A 20702-nucleotide genomic window follows, 5' to 3' on the forward strand; every position below is an offset into this window, starting at 1 on the left:
AAATGTTTTTTTTTTAAAAAACAAAAGCCTCTATTGGCCAATTTGAAGCTCCTATCCCCCCCCACCTTCAACCCCCCATTTCTCTCACAATCCAATGGTTAATGAGAGATCTGTAATTGTTTCATGAAACAATGAAATTTCCTGTTTGGAGGAAGACCATTCAACAAAGACCGATGCTGACAAAGAGGACACACGTTCTCTTTTTCCAGACAGTGGCTAAGGAAAGGATATTCAGCCTTGTTATGGCCAGGCTAAACTCTGCTCATAACTCCCACCCCCTGTTTTCTCAGCTTAACCCCAACCTCCACCTTTATTAAAAGGGCCTGCACTTAAAATGCTCCCAAGGGCTGGGAGAGATGCATTCACTTGGCAACGCATGGCTACCTTGTCATGCCATTAATGTTATTGCTATTGAATGGAGAAATGAGTAAGAGATATAGAGGCAAAGCAGAACACATGGGGCTGAAACATGCAGGAGACCCTCTGCGGAAGCTACCTGCGTTTTAAGAGTGGAGAAAAGAGATGGAGAAGGAAATTGGGAAGGGAAGGGGGGAAACCAGATAAATAAAATCCCACTTACCCACCCTAAAAAACCACCCCTAGAGAAAGAGAACAAAAGCCCCTTATGCAACACAAGACAGCTGGCTTAGCAATCTCCTTGTTCTATGGATGAGTCTAGTTCTCCTTTGCTGGCTACTGAGACTAAGCCCTGGAGCAATGGGGAGAGGCTGCCGCCACATGACAAGCATATGACATGCCAAACTGAGAAAAGGATAGATCAGTATCCAGCATCTTCAAGTCATAAACTCTGCGGCCAAGTAGGAAGGGGCCAAATAAACCAATTCTAAACAATTTGTCTGGGATGAAAAAGAAAGAGCTTATATCCAGTGAGGAAGTATCCAGACAAGGGCATGAGGCAGAACTATCTCCTGTAAATATTACAAAAAGAGGAGGTAATCTTTCTTAATATTCTAGGGCTGCCATTATCTGTAAAGGGAAAATGGTTGGGATTTTAACTAATATGCAGACATATTAACAGGTAGTCCTCACTTTACAACAGCATTCGGGACTGGAATTTCCAACGCTAAGCAATGTGATCGTGTGACCGACTATGAAAATATTACAGATAGTTCCTCACTTTATGACAGGCATTGGGACTGGAATTTCCATTGCTAAACAATGTGGTGATAAAGTGCCACATCATGTGTTACACTGGTTAATGACAGAAAGTCCTGATCACAGGATGATGCAACATTGTGATTGGCACAATCACATCATTGTGGTGATTCTGCAACTGATGTACATATGAGGACTGGTCCTAGCTACTCTCATTCAGTACCATCTTAAGTTTGAATGGTCGCTGAACGAGTGGTCATTAAACAGTAACCCTCTCTAGTTTCTCCTGAAAAATTCCAACCCTTTTGAAAGCATCCTGAGAATATGAGGTAGTATTTTATATGATACCTAGAAATTCCTCTGGATAGTACTGATGTTTCAGAATCTTAGTGATGCCTGCTTGCCATATTTAAAGGTTGCAGGTTTTCTTTTTTAAAAAAATGAGCACATTATAATAGTTTCTACTAAACATTCAAAATTAGAGATTTTCCAGTGGAAAATGAACCAAACTTTGACCCAACCTTCAATATTTTACCCAAAGTCCCTATTTTTTATATTTATTTCCCCAAGTCTCCAAGATACATTCAACATTCAATGAATAAGTTGCATGAATATGTATCAACAGACTCATTTTTTTCCTGGCTGCAGAATTTAGACCTTCTCATAGCGGAATCCATTTCTCTTCCCTTAAGCGATCATTACTTTATATGTATGTATACAGGTTAAGAGCAGCATGTATCCACATCACAGGCACACTTGTCAGTTATGTCAACAGGGGCACAAGCAGTAAATAGGATTACAGACAAGAGCAAAGACTTTAAAGTGTCACAAGCTCACTGTGACTGATTGAAAGGCATCACAGAGGTTGGAAAGAATGGGCAGCGAGAGTGGGAGTGACAGAAACCAAGGTCGAAAAGGCTTTGGAGAGCTTGCAAATAAAGAGACTTTTTTAGGGATTTGAAATAGCTGAGCCCAAGAACAAACAGATAGAGGCAATATTAACTGTCCTCCTGGGCACCAAAGGTCTGCTTCAATGCTGCATGAAAATGACACATGTCTTTTCTTTTTTCCTGTTAATTGCTGAAGATCAAAACTGATGTCCAAAGTGCTGCCAACTTCCACATTTAGGGAACAAAAACGTTTAATTTGCCATGCAAAATTTCACAAAGTACTTCAAAGTATAGCCACATGAAAAACTAAGGCTTTACAAGCCCAACATTATCTCAGATGATTAACCAAAGAAGCCACTTTGCAGATGGGAAATCCTTCAACTCTTTTGAAGCATTAAAAGATAATGCCAGTTTGATAAAGTGGTTAAGGCACCGGACTAGAAAATAAGGAGATTGTGAGTTCTAGTCCTTCCTTAGCCTTGAAAGCCATGACTTTGGGCCAGTCACTCTCTCTCAGCCAAAATCATCTCAAGGATTGTTGTGGTGGGAACAATGGAAGGAACAAGATATGCTGTACATTTTCGCCACCTTGAGTTATTTGTAAACATAATAAAAGCAGGATAGAAATAAATAAAGACTGGATAAAATCAGCAGCTAGAAATAGCCTACAGTTCTTCCCACAGATGCACTAACAAAACTATTCCCCCACACTCTGTTAGGTGGAAAACAAATAGGGCACCTGGTGGTTAACTGAAAACACAATGACCAAATTCTGTCCAGGAGAAAAAATCCCAGAGGGTGTTGTCCTGAAAAATATTTTGGATTTCCTCTGAAAAGGCAAGCATTGATTCCATTTGAAAATCAGAAGGAAAAGGGTCTGTGCAATCTCTTGATGTTTAAAAGATCCTAGTTTCTCCAATTTCAACATCACTTACTATCTAGTTTGTATCTAATTTATCATGGAGACCTAGTCTGGGATTACCTTGGGACTACTGAGGTTATCTTGAGATACATCTTTGTAGCAGATTGCGCTTTTTCATTTTGATGCAACTGTTCCAATTTACTTAACACACACACACACACACCCCACACACAACTTTAATTGATCGTGACATGCCCCAGCTTTTGCCCACTACTCACTTTATGCCCTGGTGCCAGAAGATGCTCGTGGAAAGCATAACATACTGTACACACTTCTTTACTGTTTTTAAAAAGTGAAGTGTGAAAAAATATACAACAGCAACAATATGATAATAGGGAAAGATGTGGGTATAGATTAATGCTAGGCCAAAGTCCATCCCAAATGGTGACTCTTATCAGCAGGAGTGATGAAAGAGAAACCAAGCATAATAAGGGCAGAGTAACTCACTTAACGCTGGACAGCTGTTTATTTTACTGTTGCTGTTATTATTATTGTTAGTACAGAAGAGGAGCCAGCAGAAACAAGAATGAGGCCAGATCCACTGTGACCTTCCTGGGAGAGAACAAACACGTTAAAGAGGCCATGAACTCTATACAGATTCTAGAAACCTCCCTAAATGTCCCTGCAGGAGTCGCTTGTTTGTGAAATGCAAACTGAGTTAAAGGAATTACAGTGGAGATAAAAGTAGGGAGAAAAAATATCATTTCTGCCTGGAACCCTCTCCTGGAATTTGATATTAATGTCCTATCAAAGAATTACAAATGAATGTGAGACAAGTATGCTAATTCTATATTTATAAGCAGTCATTGCTTGCATTTTTCTTTAAATCTAAAACTCTCTATTTTTTTTGACCCCTTAAAATTATAAATGAACTTCTATGCAATCTTCTATGAATAAATGTCCTTAGGGTAATGATGGAACAAAAAATAAATATACCAGCTGTGTTTTCTAAATTATATGTCCATCCATTTCAAACACCAGTTCCACCTTCACTTCTTCCCCTTCCCTCTTTGAGAGGGAACCTTGATACTCCACCTGAACAAACATACAAAACTCATTACTCAAAGTCTATCCACAATCTCTCCCTCTCTTCCCAGCCCAAAATACAGATAATGGGTTACAGTCCTTATTCTCTCCCACACCCTAGACTTAAATGTAAGGGAACTAAAAGCTTTTTCCCAACTTAATAAAAATGCAATTGCATCAAGCTGTGCAGCGCATTCTGGTCTCCCTTTAAAAGGTATCTTTTAAAAGAGAGCATTGTAACCAATATCTAAGGGACTGCCACAAAGAAGAGCGAGTCAAGCTATTCTTCAAAGCACCTGAGGGTAGGACAAGAAGCAATGGGTGGAAACTAATCAAGGAGAGAAGCAACCTAGAACTAAGGAGAAAATTCCTTAACATTGTTTTCAACTTTCCAATAAAAATATTTTCCTGTAATTATCGAAACATTGGGGTTGGAGGTATAACTGCAAAGTCACATCTCAAAAATAGGCTAAATTTCTTTCCTCTCCCCTCCTCCATATGAAAATGATTGATATACCTATGTGTACTATAGATAGTAAGATTAAAATGCTAATCACTTACTTGCATAGGAAAATTTTCCAATGCACTTTTTTCTGAAAACCCATGTTTCTGCTTTAAGCATTATTTCTTTTCTTTTCCATACCACAAATGTGCTTGATACCACAAGGTGATTGTTTCTTGCTTTGTCCTGGGCAAATAATTTTCCTAAAACACTGGGTGGGAACTTATAAACTATAAGAAACTGGGTTCTCTTATAAAAATCCTATATCTGTCTCCAAAGTTGGTATTGTAATATCTGACAATTATTTTGCAAAATGTTTCTATGCATCCTATGAGTCATGTTCCTAATCAACCAAAAAATAAGCCATGGCTACCTTTTCTAGTTTTTCTATCCAGAAATAGCCTGCATCCTACATTCTATATTTAATTTTAATCAAAAGAAATTGAGTGATTAATGGTTATTTGGGAATGTGAGGAGGAAGAGAATGGGTGTGGTCCCTTTGGCATGATTAGGTCTCTAACAGTTCGATTAAGAGCCAGTATTCCTACATCACCCAATTTCATCACTCATCCAGCTAATTTTAACATTCTTCACAGGGTGGATTTGATTTAAATCATGATTTAAATCACTAGTAAAAAGGCTTGATTTAAATCAACTTGATTTAAATCATAATTTTTAAAGGACAACTGTCATCTCTGTCCTGCAGCAGCTCTTCCTCTGACCCGCTGTTGACTCTCTGACAGTCCCAATATTGCAGAATATGCAGCCTCATGCTACGTAACTAAGTTCCATTTCATGCTAAGTTAAATTATTAATGTATTTTAAATATAAAACTATCTTTAGATACAATTTTTACTCCGAAGGCATTTTATAAAAAAAAATTTTGATAACAATGTTAAAAAATCTGATTTAATTTTTAAAAAAATCCATTTTAAAAAAAAATCATCAATTTTTATCCACCCTGATTTCTTCAAGATTTCTTAAAACTATAATTCAGTTCTTAAATAGCAATTTAAACTCAGGACATACAAAATTATATTGACCAATCCAAACTAATTCAAGGGTAAGAAATAGTAATTTGGATACATACATCCTGAAATATTAACTGTTTATTAGTATTACTTTTTCTTTTTTTAGCATACTGTTTCTCTTTCTTTTAGTTTTACATAAGCATATAGCTTTCTTTTATGAAGCTTTATCAAGTGTGTTTGTGTAAGAGAGACTAACCATTATCAATTTTGTTTTAAACAGTTCAACAAAATGCATGTGTTAAGAAATAATTACTCATGATTTCATAACGACTGTAATTTATCATGTGTGCATGCTAAAAAAAAAAACTGAGCCAGTTTTGTTTGCCAAGAATCTCAAAATAGTGCACATAAACTTCAACTCTGAATACATCACAAATGTAAACAATCTCAATGTTAATGATACGGAAGGAAACCACCTACTCTTTGGAATGTACCAAACTTTAAAAAGGAACTTACTCAACAACAAAAAATAAAAGCTCATCTTATGACTCTGAAACTTCAGCTTGAAGAACAAAACTATTCTTTGTATTATCTGAAAATAAATAAAGCTTCTATCCTCTGTTAAATGAGAAACTAATCCTGGAAGTTGGGAGAATAACTGAAGACCTTTGCCAAATATGTGCACATCATTGTTTTCAACACTAGAAAAGTGACTCAGATGGTCATTTTAAAATAATCCAATTGCAGAAACAATGTGACTGAAAAAAGGGGCAGGCAGTGCAGACTAGATGGATATTATTCACACAATGATATACAGGAAAACATGCAAGAAATGTCAGACTATTCGTAACTTTCCAAAATTACTAAAAAAAATATGCCCTCAAGCAGAAGTCTTATGTAATAGCTGCGTCAGGGAAGCAAGAAGGCTCATAATCATTCTCATAACTTTAGTTCATAGCCCATTTTTGGTCCACTGACTAAAATACTCTATGAACACGAAGGACCAAATCTAAAGAATTACTTTTTAAAAGCTCTGGCTGAAAATTGTCTTAATTCTCTTCCCTGGAAGTGTAAAGAATGGTGGTTACCCAATAAAATTCTTGAGACACTATATTCCGTAATTTAAAAGGTCTCCTGAAGGAAAATTTCTCTGGCATGCTTTGGTATTTCATTGTTATCCCTGGGGTAGGCAGACACTAAACCAATACTTTCAACACTGACTGTGAAATAAGAAGAAGGATCCACATGGTAAAGTGAAATGCGGCAAGGAATTTGGTAAACACCAAGAGAGAGATCAGTAGAGACAGCGCTGTCTAAAAGCACCATGATATCTTTTATCCCCTGTCCTAGGAGGAGGGAGGACAAAATGAAGTATACAGATGGAAGAAGACTCATGTATTCACCATAAGGAATAAGATGCTTTACATCTTATCCAAATAACAGAGAGAAAGAATACAAGAATTACCCCCCCTTCTCCTCAACTATAGATTTCAGAAGGATTTAATGATATCTTGTAATCTCTCAGGGTAAGCTCAAGTTTCTAGAAAATGAGTATTTACAAACATAATGAAGATAAAACATTTTGTCATGGAAAAGTTATCAGTACTGAGTAGTTGTTTCTGCTTGACTCTATAAGAGATCTGTCAAGAAAATTCACTAATTCCTAAACTGGGAAAGTTACATTGGTAACAAAAATATTCAACTATTTCTTATATAAACTAACCATGTGTCTCCTTATAGTTTAACTCATCAGTCTGTTGATTATGTATTTTTTTTTCAAATTCATTTAATGACAAATTGATTGCCAAACTACTGATTCATTACATCTCTCACATCCGAAGGAAAGATGAACCCTCAACTAATGTACTTAGCCAATGCAGTTGAAAAAGAAGCAGATACACTCAATTACCCCACTAACTAATGTATCTCCACTGTTCCCTTTGAGGCTTCTCTGGAACTAATTTGCTGTTGTGTGGCTTTTCTCATTCTCTTGCATTTACAGCAGCCTTTTCTCAAACTGGCCCCTAGACAGGAAGGACTTTGGTTGGGTTTCTGCAACAAGGTTACAGAAGGCTATTCTGAAGAGATTTTCCACTGGACTTTAATCCTAATCTCTTGACACCAAATCTTACTGTGCTGTGTTCACAGAGAACTAATCCACTAACTAAACTGACTCTAAATCAGCTTCCTACATGCCAATTTAATATTCTACCTGTCTCACATTGATGGCTCATGTTCAACCTGTTGTTAATTACCTCTCTGATTTAGTGCTTTGTGAACCCTCAAACTTTATATATTCACTTGATATATATATATATATATATATATATATATATATATATATATATATATATATATATATATATATATATATATATATATATATATATATATATATATATATATATATATATATATATATATATATTGCCTGATATATATATATATATATTGCCTGAAATACATTGTGCTTTTTCCTGTTGAAAGACATGTTGTTCTTTGTCTAACTGAGCTAACATTAGATTGTTCTCTTGTTCTGCTTTTCTGGGTATTGGCCAGTCGTCCAAATTTTATATTATCCACAAATCTGATGAGTATTTCATCAATCCTATCATCCAGATCACTAATAGAAATGTTGAATAATGATGGCCCCCCCAAAATATCCCTTGTTACTGCTCTCCAGCTCAATGTTTCTGAGTGTGGTCAGCCAGTCAGTTGATTGAAAAGAGATTGAATATGTAAATGAAACATATATATTTTTTCTATGTTTTCTGAAAGATGTGGATGTATTCTCCTTTCTTTGTGACCAAACAGAAAGATAGTAAACAGGGCATCTAGAGACAATTATTCCCGAAAGATATCCACATGACTATCTAATTACAAGGTTTAAACTTCTTCATGGAGGGCTCTTTCATATAGTGCTGTCTCCACTCCCTAATTCCTTCAAAGCATTTTGAAGTCAGCCATGTGATGCTGCACTCTTAAGGACCTCCAAAGGCTGAAAATAGGCAGGGAACATCATGAGTCAATCAGCACTCTTTCCAGCTAAATAACAAGAGAGTGCAAAAAAAAAATCACATCATTTGATTAGAGCCTTTGCCCTTATTCCAAATTCCCTCTGCCCTTGTTCCCCATAGAAGATAGAAAAATAAATTAGTGGCATTCACTTCACAGTGTTTTCAATATGTGCTCTGCTTGTCTGTCTGTCTGTCTGTGTGTGTGTGTGTGAGAGAGAGAGAGACAGAGACAGATAAAAAAGGGAGAGCTCACTTTTGAAAACTGAATTAAGAAAGTGTGAAGATGCCCTTTTTCCTCCATACAAATTGACTCTTGTGATTTTGCAGCCAGATTATTTTCCAACAGCTGCAACCATGATTTTAAGTTGCAACGCAGAGACTCCATGTGTGTTCAAAAGCACCAGGAGCAATAGTTGAGCTTAGACACTAGAAAGCAAAGTCAGGCAAGAGTTTGAGGGAGAAAATCAAGTTCTGGGGTTTGGGCAATGATGGTGAAACCAACTAAAGAGTGTGAAGATAGTTTCACTGACCAAGTATAGAGGAAGGAGTAGCAGAACCTGGGGGCAGAGTTAAAAGAGGGGCTTTTTAGCAATAAATCAATTTAATTGGACCTTCAACATGTGGACTTGGTTTTTCGCTTCTGACACCAAGTTTCCTAAAAAAGATAGTAGAAAAATAGAGTAGAAAGTAGAAATATAGGAAGTATTTGTGGCAATATTTCCACAAACAGAAAAGTGTTCCCAAACTCTAGAATTCAAATTGTTTCACCATGAACTGGAAAAAAATAAGTCTAGCAGTACAGTAAACATAGAAACTATCATTCTAAGAGGGGAGAAAAGTTTTTTTTTTGGTAACTGCCATAAGGAACATCCAAAGTCACTTCTTTAACTTTCTTTTTCCTTTTTTTTAAAAAAATTGTACTGTGTCTAGAATATTTTCTCCCCCCCCCCACACTTCCCCACTTTTCTTTGATATATTTATCTTTTAATTATATAGAAACCCATAATAACATTATATTTTTTTAAAAAAAATCAGGGTCCAGGGTAAATAACATGATTAGGCTAATGCCAGGTCCGCACATAGAGAGCCTCAGACTTTCTCTGTCAGGAACCTGCTCTCTGTATTTGGGGATTTCAATACCTCTGTGCATAAAAGACATCAATCTGCTTGAGAAAGAAGAAAGGATCACCTATGAGCAAATGCTTTTTGACAAAGTCCTAATTTTACTTAGTGATATATATTGGCCATTGAGGATACAGATGAGAGTTTGGCCTGGTTGTAGCAGGACTTTTCTTACATTGCCAAAGAGGTTTTGTGCAAAACTACAGTGTCTACTGTATTTATTGTTTCTTTCAAAGAAAAAAGAACAGCAAAAATTATGGATCGGTCCAAGAAACAAATCACTTCCTTTAAAGACAAATTTAATCAAGGCATGTTTTACAGCCAATGCAATTCCATGGAGAGAAGCACTGGAGTAATCCCAAATTTTGAAAAGCAGAAAGCAAAACATTAAAAAAAGAGGGCTTCTAACAGAGGCATTCACACTTTCACAGCACTTTCACTAAACTGATGAAAGCAGCCTCCCGATGTGGCGATGCAGGCACCCCTGTTCAAAAGGGACAGAGCCTGTGTTACACAAGCACAATGCTGCTTTTATCATTTGTCTACCCTCCCCGCCCCCCAGCCCTGCAGACACCTCTGGCCTCTAAACTGGGGAAGAGCTGTATTTATGTGGATTTGCATGCACATAACAAGAGAAAGGGATGAAGCAATGGGAAAAAGTCTTAATCAAAGTCAAGGAAATAAATAGATCCCGATTATCTTTCCATGCAGGCCCCTTATTCCATCACCTCTTACTATCTGCTTGAGGATGAGGGCAGGCACAAGGATATCCATTCCCCCCACCCCCTTTGACCACAATGGCAATAGAGACCTACTTTCCTCTAAGCTTTTAGAGAGTACAAACTGGGATATTTTCACTCAAAAAGCATCCACTGTTTCCCCCTCTCTGTCTCTGTCTCTGTCTCTGTCTCTGTCTCTGTCTCTGTCTCTGTCTCTGTCTCTGTCTCTCTGTCTCTGTCTCTGTCTCTGTCTCTCTCTCTCTCTCTCTCCCTCCCTCCCTCCCTCCCTCCCTCCCCCTCCCTCTCTCTCTCTAACCCAATCTGCAGAAAAGAAAGTTCAAATGCCCAGATGGGGTGCTTCCCAAAAGCCAAGTAATGAAGGGAAAGAAAAAGGAGCTATGGGACCAAACAGATGGTCCAGAAGGCAGAAATACTGTGCATATTTTTTTGTTCCAGGTCTTAAAGATACAATATCTGTTTGTCTACTGAATGGCTCCACCAGAAATCAATTGCTTTAAGGAAGATTAAAGAAATCACACTATTAGCATTGTGGTTAAAATTATTGAATTTGTCATGGAAAACTCCTATTCCAGTGTTTTAAGGAGTCCTCTTCTAAAATGTGTATTGCTTTAATGTGAATAATACTGGGGTGTTATTTATTATATTTTTCTCATATTTATTACTTTATAAGTAACATAAGGCAGCAAACATACTTAATACTGTTTCCTCTTCCTATTTTTCTCTCAACAACAAACCTGTGAGGTAGGTTGGCCTGAGAGAAAATGTCAAAAGGACCCATCTGGCTTTCAGGCCTAAGGTAGGACTAGAATTCATAGTCAACCTGTGACAATATATATCCTGAGAACTCCAAAAAGGCCAACCTCGAGTTAGACATATGTAAAATATTTTTTACAATAAGCCCCTGGCTCTCTCCCGCTTCAATCACCTTAAATATTAGAGTCTAAAACAGAGGTGGGTTTCTACCAGTTCGTCCCGGATCAGGTGAACTGGTAGTGGTGGCAGTAGGAGGCTCCACCCATTCACCTGCCCGGATGCTTCTGCGCATGTGCAGAAGTGTCGTGCGAGTGCACGCGAGCAAACCGTTAGTAAAATAAATTGAAACCCGCCAGTAGACTGAAATAGTGAAGAACAATAAGATAATCCATCTCAAATTAAAGATAGATAGGAAGAGGGATATAAAAAAAACAGGGAGGAAGGAAGAAGGGAAATGAAAAAAGAAACAGGATGAGGAAGGGCAGGGCAGGGGCGAGGCTACAGCTGCCACAGGTGCTGGCTGGCAGGCTATCTTCTGAGGAGCAACTGTTTCAGAGATGTCCATCGAAGGCATCAAGGCTTCCTTGGACAAAGGGACTCTCTGTTTGCATCTGGCTCCCTAGACAAATGTAAGAGGGCAGGATAATATGAAGAGAGGAGCCTCCTTATCCATGGAGGACGCAAGCTCTGAAAGAAGGGCCCTGATTATAGCACAAGGACATGAGCTCAGAATCTTCTTTAAATCCATCATCTACAGAAGGCTTGTCTTTCTCTCCATTTGGCTTCTCTTATTACACAAACTCTACACATACTTAGGCAAGAAGCAGCATTGTCTATAGCTGGCAAGAGAAGCAATGATGGGGGGGGCTTTCTCTGACTGGAGATGTACTATAGAGGCACCCATACATTTGTAAATACAACAGATTTCCCTGTACATCTGTGTTTTTGCAAGACAAATGAGCCGTGGCATGGCTGGGCTGTTGAAAGACCTCATTCAGGGATAAGGTGCAGCAGCTTAATGGTGAGGAAAGGGGATTTTCTTCCATATTACGATATGGGATAATATATTTCTGAAATACGTTTTTAATCTAGCCCACGCCCTGGATCTGAACTTTGGTCAGTCCTAACTGAAATTTAAGACATCTCTTTCTAAACAAGCCTTCCTTCTCATTCCTACCCTTCCCTAACACGGTCCCCCATTTGAGCTTATTAATCACTGTCCTTGTTTCACTATGAATAAACAATCCGTAATTCCATTATCCATGGATTTGAATCGGTGCACAGCGCACCTAATTGTGTCAAAACTCAGCAGACTAATCTACAACTAGGACAAAAGTTGAATTCAATATTATGGAGAACATTTTCAGAATTATGCTAGTCAAAGATTGGTTCAAACCAAACCATTTTTTCCCAAGTGACTATTCATAACCAAAGGAAATAAAATTGATGTTCCATGTCACAACTAAAAGAAGCCTCCTTCTTCTCCAACAACCATGGAAGAAAAAACAGCATAAGGTTTTTTTTTTAATATTTAAAGCATTGCCCTTTACCCAAATTTTTTATTCTGCATAGTGGTATTTTCAAGGAAGGGCAGATGAGTTTCCCCTTTTCCAGTTTGCACAAGTAAACAACTCTACACTGTAAAAACCTAAGCAGGGATGATATTCCCCCAAACCCCCGAAATTCTAAATATTTCTCCATTCCCATATCCTAGGCTTCAGGGTCAGCAGTCTAATAAATGGCTGCCAGGGGAAAGTCTGAGCTAATTGTTTAGCACCTAAGGGAAGCATGCTTTAACCAAACCCCACCCACTCCTCATGCTCCTAAAATTCCTTCTCAAAGGATGTATCTGTTCTGCCTCCCTTTTTAGGATCAGAGAAGTGAAAATCAGAAGATATGAAAGGAATTTTTCCCCCCTAGCCATATACTGCCAGGCTTAGCCTCCTTGCCAAGAAGACAAAGGAAAGTGTTGGCACAAGCTTTCTTGCTTTTAAGCAAAAGGATTAACAACTCTGCCAGGAGACAGAAACAGTGTTAATGTCCCACATCACATCCCCAGCTACTGCTTGTCGCCAAACTTCCATCAATTCTCTTGGACTGCGGAGAATTCACTCATTATTCCTTTCTCTCTTTTGCTCACTCTCCCTGCAGAGTGAGTATCTCTGCTCAAAGGAAGTGGCCTCTGATTATAATAAGTCTTTTAAATTAAGTCCCTTTTAATGTATTTAAATGTTCAAACATTCTAATAGCCCACTAACTAGCACAGATATTGGATTTTAAAAGCAACAAGGAATCAATGAACCCTTATTCCAGAGAGTCACACAGGATCCCGTCTGCAATAGTTTGCAGCTAGTGAGATCCCCAGGAGCTGAGCTCAGGTCAAGAGAGTCTTGTCTTTTATTTGTTAAGTCTCCTGAAACAATGACTTTGGTCTCTCCCAACGATGTTGTTGTGACCCTAGCACTGTCACAGCTGCTTCATGAGGCCCACTTTTCTCTAGTTGCCTGGCGGTTCATTCCTATCAGTTCTGCATCCCTGGGGGAAGGACAGGGTGGAATTTTGTTTAGAAGTAAGTACTTGTCTACTAGGAGGAGGATATGAAGGTCCAGAGTTCCCTGGGTGGATCAGGTAACTGCTGAGAGGCTATTTTTCCCATCCAGTAGGCTCATTCAGACAGCTGTTACAGAAAAACAGCTGCACTCTCAATGTCCCCCTTGAGTTCCACCCACACCACTACTTCAAGGTTGAAGCAAACGTTACTACCCACGCGACAAACTACCGTAATATAAATTCATATTCAGAAGACCAATCCTACTCAGATGTGATTATAAAAAGTAATTGACTCCCTATTTACCACACTAATGGCATACACACCAGAGCTTTCTTTCCTGTATCTTTTCTTTAAGGATTTGTTTAGATATTTTTTTTTTAGTATTACAAAATCTTTAAATACACACACACACACACACACACACACACACACATTTCCCTTACCAATCAACTAATCTGGGCGTTTCAGCAGAAGCTGCCATTGCCCTTTTGCTATACATTTGCTTCATCAGCCCTTCAAGGAAGTCAATCGAATTGGCAAGGATGAAAAAGAGAAAATGTAGGAACTATATAAGGGTACGTGGAAACTATTGCACTCAGGGGAAATTTGCCAGACAAAAAACAATCATCAGCAATCACAAGGGATACATAACTGAATGCACAGCACATTGTCTCAATAGTTTCATCAATCCTCCTCCCACACTTCCTCTACAGAGTTGAACATGTACAACCCTTGCAGAGAACTATTTAAGATTTGCAATTTGAAACTCAAGTGGAAAAGCAAATGGTAGAAACAAGACACCTGCCACTTCAGACCAAGCATTGATCAGAAAAAGATGACAATCTGCTACGGTTTCTCCCATCTTCGTAGCACCAGACAAAATTACTTGCAATGTAGCATTTCTTATAGTCTAGAACAGAATAAAATAACAGAGTTGGAAGGGACCTTGAAGGTCTTCTAGTCCAACCCCCTGCTTAGGTAGGAAACCCTACACCACTTCAGACAAATGGATATCCAACATCTTAAAAACGTCCAGTGTTGGAGCATTCAAAATTTCTGGAGGCAAGTTGTTCCACTGGTTAATTGTTTTAATTGTCAGGACATTTCTCCTTAGTTCTAGGTTGCTTCTCTCCTTGATTAGTTGCTACCCATTGCTTCTTGTCCTGCCCACAGGTGCTTTGTCTACTTTATTCAGAGTTTACCTGACATTGTTATACTTTTTTGGGGGTGGGGAATTGGAGAAGAGAGGAAAAAGATTAGATGCTCAAGGCTTAGAAGGAAAAAATAGCTAATTTTGAAACTAAAACATGACCTAACCATTTGCACAAAACAGTAAGAAATTTAGGTTAGTAACTGGGAAATAATGCAAAATTGTATCTTACCTTTTTCCTCATAATTCAATATCCCTATGAACCAAAAAACCAAAGCTATTAAGGTACATTACTGAGAAGGCCTCATTTTCCTGAGCGGCTGGGAGACTTGATCTGCATAATACAATGTTTTCTTTGTATAAATAATCCACGATAGCATCACAATCCATGTACTATGTGCATTCATAGTGATACCTGAGCCATACCTCATAACTTCAGGCATGCGCCTGCTTTCCCAGCCAGCTGTAGAAAATTTAACTCATGAAGCAGCTGTGAGATCCTCTGAGTGAAATCATTCCAGGCAATAAATTCTGACAGAGCAAACCAAAATCACTGCAGGTAGCAAATGATAGGAGGCCTGGGAGAGCAGGTGTCTTGAACTGCCTCACCACCACACACACACACACACACACACACACACACACACACACACACACACACACACACACACACTTAATAGCTTATTTGAGTTGGGCCTTTTGTGTAAAATGGCAAAATCTGGTTATTCCAACTCTAGAGCCGTCTTTAAAGAATGGTTCCTAATTATGACACTGGTCTGAAAGCTACATTCTAATTGATAGGTGTTTCTCTCAAACCTTATATTTCCCCCCACATCTGTCATTTGCCTGATAAAATTGAGGGAGATTTCTATCCCCATTTTAAGTACAGAATTGTGAACAAGAAGTTTGGTTGCAAAAAAAAATGAAGCAGCAACTTTACTTGTAGAACACAATACCTAGGTTTCTACAATATTTCAATATTATATCCTTGAGGCTTCACATCTTTTCTAGTGTTGGGCCGCTATGGCTTGAAGTAAAAAGCCCCTGTTTTTGAACCCCACTCATAAACAAAACATTCATTCTCTACTTACAATAGATCTACAACATGTTGAGCACATCTCCTAAAATAACCCTCAGCTTGGCCTTGGGCCAGGCCAAGCCTTCCACATCCACTAAATGGGAAATCAGCATCTTGCTTGCTCTCAATCGGCAGTAGCAAGAAATAGATACCCATTTCCTGCCCTGAAAATCACAGTATACAGACTGATAACTGCGAGGAGTGAAAGAGACAGAGCAAATTCAGTGTACAGAATGTTCCATAGCTATGGGCACTGTGTCATAGAAAGGGGAAAGCCTTCCCTGCTGGCTGAGGAACAAAGTGGCATAGCATCCAGTTATTCCTCAGCTAATGTGTGACAGGAAGGTGACCTTGTACAAATGAATGCCTCTGTTTTTTCTTTAATAAAATGGGAATGTCCCGATGCTTCCTAGCATCATGGAATGGTGGAAAAATTAATAATTGTCCCTTTACTGTGACACTGGTGATGTCTGGATGTTAGTGATGATGGAAAATATACCTAAAAGGAGGGAGAATTCAAGAAACAATGAATAATGACTAATTCAGTGATAGAGGTGGAATATAGAAGCCTACAAAACAGCATCGCCACACTCACATGCATTTTCGCACAGCACTATATCAAACTTTTGACAAAAGAGTCAGGCTTCTTCATGTATCCAAAGCCGTAGCTGCTGCTTTTTTCCTTCTTAATTTTGTTCCCTACATTACACTATGCACCTCATAAATTCCTTTCCTTGGGCATAAAACTAAAAATAAATAAAAGTGTCAATGCATGTTTTCAAATGTGCATCACACAGGAAGACAAAACAAGGAAGTCAGAACTAGCTGTCAAATGTGCACGTGGCAAAACTCATGATCTTTTGCTGTGGCAATGCAAACATTGTCTCCTGCAGAATTGTTGATTCCCAGAAATGGTCACCTGCATTTACTATATGCATAATTTTGTGCAAGAATCCTGCTCTTTCCAATGATTAATTTATCCCGTCTCTGTCATGTTCCAGCGTTCACATTGCATACATACAGAGATTCAATTTGTTTGGTGAAAAACTTTTATCTCTATTTAAGAAACTACGTGATAACCAGCATAAATGACACTGATACAAAGGTAATCAAATCCAAGTCAGTTCTAACCAAGTTAACACCAACACCCATATATATATATACCCAGCCACCCACCCAGCTCCACCCACAACTCCACCCAGATGACATCCACCCACCTTCACCAATCACCATGTCCCATACCCTCAGCCACACTCCCACTCAGTGTCATCATAGCCTCTTTCCTGGTTAGCCGCATCCGAACAAAATCAGAGTAGGCAGTTGCACCCGTAGAAGAGCCACATGCAGCTACAGGCTCAATCGACATCAGAGAGGCAACATCGTGGCAGCGTTAGTGGCGTGTAAGCATGGCCGAGCGGGCATGGTGATGGACAGGTTCCCCCTGGATGGCAGCCTGAGGGCTGACAGTCTTCACACTCCAGGGTATACGTTTAGCTAACTCTATGCCCTCTGCATTCATATTCACGATGAATTACGATGACTTCCACACTAGAATACACTTGTAATCTTTGAAAATTAGAAGCTTAACTGAGGGAGGGAAGGGAAAAAAAGATCAAAGGCAAGAACCAGCTCAAACTTCATCACATTCCTTAATTCAGAACTCATACCAGCATGTCTCAGCCTTTTAAAAGCCCCCTGCTAGGTTGGGTGTTTCATGCAGAGCCCTGCCAGAGCCCTAAATACAATTCTGCCAATTCTTCCTGGTTGAAGATGCAGTTAATACCGGCTGTGTTTACATGGGGAATATCCAGCTGTAATTATAGGAATGATGTTATGATAACAGGAAATCCATGTTCTGTGGAGATACTGGGGAAACAGCATACAGTTGTTTGCTAATTATGAACAACAAGAAGCCTTTGTGTAGCTGTGGAAGGATGAGCTCCCTCTGCTTCGTGGACTTTGGCCCACAGATGGTTTAAATCATGTACATCAGAGTATTCTTAGCCTGTTTGTGCACAGTTATCAAAGTTCCTGGGTTCCTGCTGACACAGCAGAGTCATCGTCCTCAGGGAAATGTGTCTGCCTGGTGTAACAGAGCCAAATGCATGCAACAACACTGCAGATTATGATTTTTCTTTACCAAAGAGAAAAGAAAAAGCAGCACAGCAACTTAACGGAAAAGGCCATCAGGGAAGAAATGATGTTTAGTGAGATTTCTATGGCAGTCCAAATACCTAAATCTGAAGGAAGGTTGCTTGCTTTACAGTATGTGACCTTAGTAACTCACCAACTGAATCTCTTCTTTGCTATTTATCTTCAGACTCTTACTGAATCAATTTTATAAGATGGAAAGAACCTAGTTCACAAAAAACACAAACTGTAGAGGGGGGGGAAGGCTTCTACCACCGCGTTTTCCCCAAAATAAGACAGGGCCTTGTTTTCTTTTGACCCCCGAAATAAGCGCTTGGCCTTATTTTATAGCGTAGCCACCTCATGGCTGCTGCTATGTTGCAATATTTTTGGGGAGGGCTTATTTAGCAATAGCAGTAGACTTATATACCGCTTCATAGGCCTATCAGGCCTCTCTAAGCGGTTTACAGAGAGTCAGCATATTGCCCCCAACAATCTGGGTCCTCATTTTACCCACCTCGGAAGGATGGAAGGCTGAGTCAACCCTGAGCCGGTGAGATTTGAACCGCTGACCTGCTGATCTAGCAGTAGCCTGCAGTGCTGCTCTTTAACCACTGCGCCACCTTGGCTCTTCTATTTTAGCGCATTGGGCTTATTATCCAGGGAGGTCTTATTTTCGGGAAAACAGGGTATGTAGAATCAGATTGCACATTAAAATACAGCCTTCTTAAGAGAGTACCCACAAATAAAGGAAGTAAAAATACTCCAGATGAAGGTCCTCAGAAAACGAGTTTCGAGAGTCATAAGGAAGTACGCACGTGGATATTACGTCACTCTTTTTAACAATGTGAGACTGAGGCACAGGGATTTTTTCCCCATTTTATGGACCAATAGGACTCTACTAAACAACGTAACAAGACCTCCAAGAGTCTTACCTTTTTTATCCTGCCGCTTCGTGTACCAGCAAAAACAACTGTGTGTCCATGGTAGTCATAAGCAGCCACTGATGTCATGCCATCTTCCTTGTCCACAAAGAGCGGCACACCTTCAATTGTGACAGTTCCACCCAACGGTTGGTTAAAATCTTGTCCGCAGAAATTATCATCTATTTGCAAGGGCTGTAGAAAAATATAGGAATAGAAAAATAGAAAGAGATTAGTTGTCTGAGGCTGTTTCAGCTCCCTAGGTAGTAAAATTATTCCATGACAAAAGGATCTCAAATCTTCAGGTTTATCACCAATAGGGAAATTGGTGATGATAATAACAGTAATTTTTTATCAGTTGAAAAGCATAAGGAAAAAGTTCCCAATGGCTAAGAGAAAACATCTTTCCGCTTCAAGGCTCCCTATCTGTGTGCAGTTAATTTTCACCATGCACCAAGCAAGCAACACAAATTATTATTATTAAATTTATTTTCATTAAAATGATTTGAAATTAATCAGAATAAAAATATGCACATTTAAAAGAAAGTTAGGTAGAGGGAAAAGCCAGAGAGAGAAAAGAGAGAGAGATTTCTACTAGCATAAAAAAGGCATGCCTGCTGAACAAAAAGTCTTAAGGGTAGATTTTCAATGGCTGATTTTAAGGCCTGGGAAAGTTCATGCAAGTTCATTTTGTAATTATATGGTATTATCCATAGTTTAAAATGGGCCTGGGAACACATGGAAACCTGTACAAAAGATACAGGATTAGTGTTATCTTCTCTAAAACTTTACCCCTACAATAACTGGGTAGCTGAATTCTGTACTAGCTGAAGTTTCCAGTGTCTCCTCAAAGACAGCTTCATTTGCAACATATTATGATATTCTGATCTGAATAGAATCAGAGGGATGCAACTGATGAAAAGCTGCATTCCTGTAGTTGGTGTGATCAGCAAATTTCAAGGTTGCATTGAGCTGGGTAGAAACCCCAAGTTGCACATATGATCCCTAAGACTATAGTTTTCAACACTTTATTACTTTCCCATCCTCACGCTCGCCTTCTAGGAGAACTAGTTTGTCCCCATCTGAATTAAACCTCAGTTTGTTTGCCCTCATTCATCTTCAAATTCGGGATTTTTATAATTTCCTTGCAATTAGTTATAGAAAACAAAAGCTGAACACTGTTGTCCTATCACCTCTACAACGATAGTTAAAGCAGTGTTGGCTTCATTTACTGGCAGATATTACTGCACTACAGAAGTTAAAAAGCATGGGATCGAAATATAACTCTGAGCTCCATCATGTGACAACAAACATGGCCCAGGACTGGAATAATGAAATGTAAGAGGCCATAAAAAGGAATCTCATGCATTATAATACCATGAATCCAAATCCTACCCCAACAAGACAACTCAGTATGTGAGAATTGATGGTATCAAAGATTAATGAGAGGTCAAAATGAACAAATAGTTTGCATTTCCCAATGTATCCTATGGAATAAATCATTCACAAGGATAAAACCCATTTATTCTAATCCTACTTATCTGTTTTAAACATTTGTGTAGCTGCTCATCTTAAAACCAACCTCTGGGAGGCTTACAACCCAGGAAAACAAGATGTACAATCATAAAAGCAAAAATGAACAGTAAAACCAAAAAAAAAAAAAAACACAAAAGAAACTGGTGCTGCAATAAAATTTCTCACAACTTCTTTATCTAGCTCTGACCTCACCCTGTTCCATTGCTTGGGGGAAGAGCCAGATTTTAAGTGCTCTTCAAAAAGTTTAAAAGGTGGAGGTCAGATATCAAAGGAGA

General features: G+C 38.8%; 1 protein-coding gene across 3 annotated transcripts in view; it reads right to left on the reverse strand.

The window, feature by feature from the left end:
• PLXNA1 (plexin A1) overlaps nt 1-20702 on the reverse strand; it is a 380392-nt gene that overhangs the window by 270959 nt on the left and 88731 nt on the right. For all 3 annotated transcript variants that reach the window (XM_087708971.1, XM_087708970.1, XM_087708972.1), the window contains exon 3: nt 18904-19086. In XM_087708971.1, coding sequence (XP_087565097.1) covers nt 18904-19086 — 183 coding nt within the window. The remainder of the gene's footprint in view (nt 1-18903; nt 19087-20702) is intronic.

Source organism: Thamnophis sirtalis, unplaced genomic scaffold, assembly GCF_051295495.1.
Source record: "Thamnophis sirtalis isolate CommonGarterSnake01/CBP01778 unplaced genomic scaffold, rThaSir2_p1.2 scaffold_3, whole genome shotgun sequence".
NCBI lineage: Eukaryota > Metazoa > Chordata > Lepidosauria > Squamata > Natricidae > Thamnophis > Thamnophis sirtalis.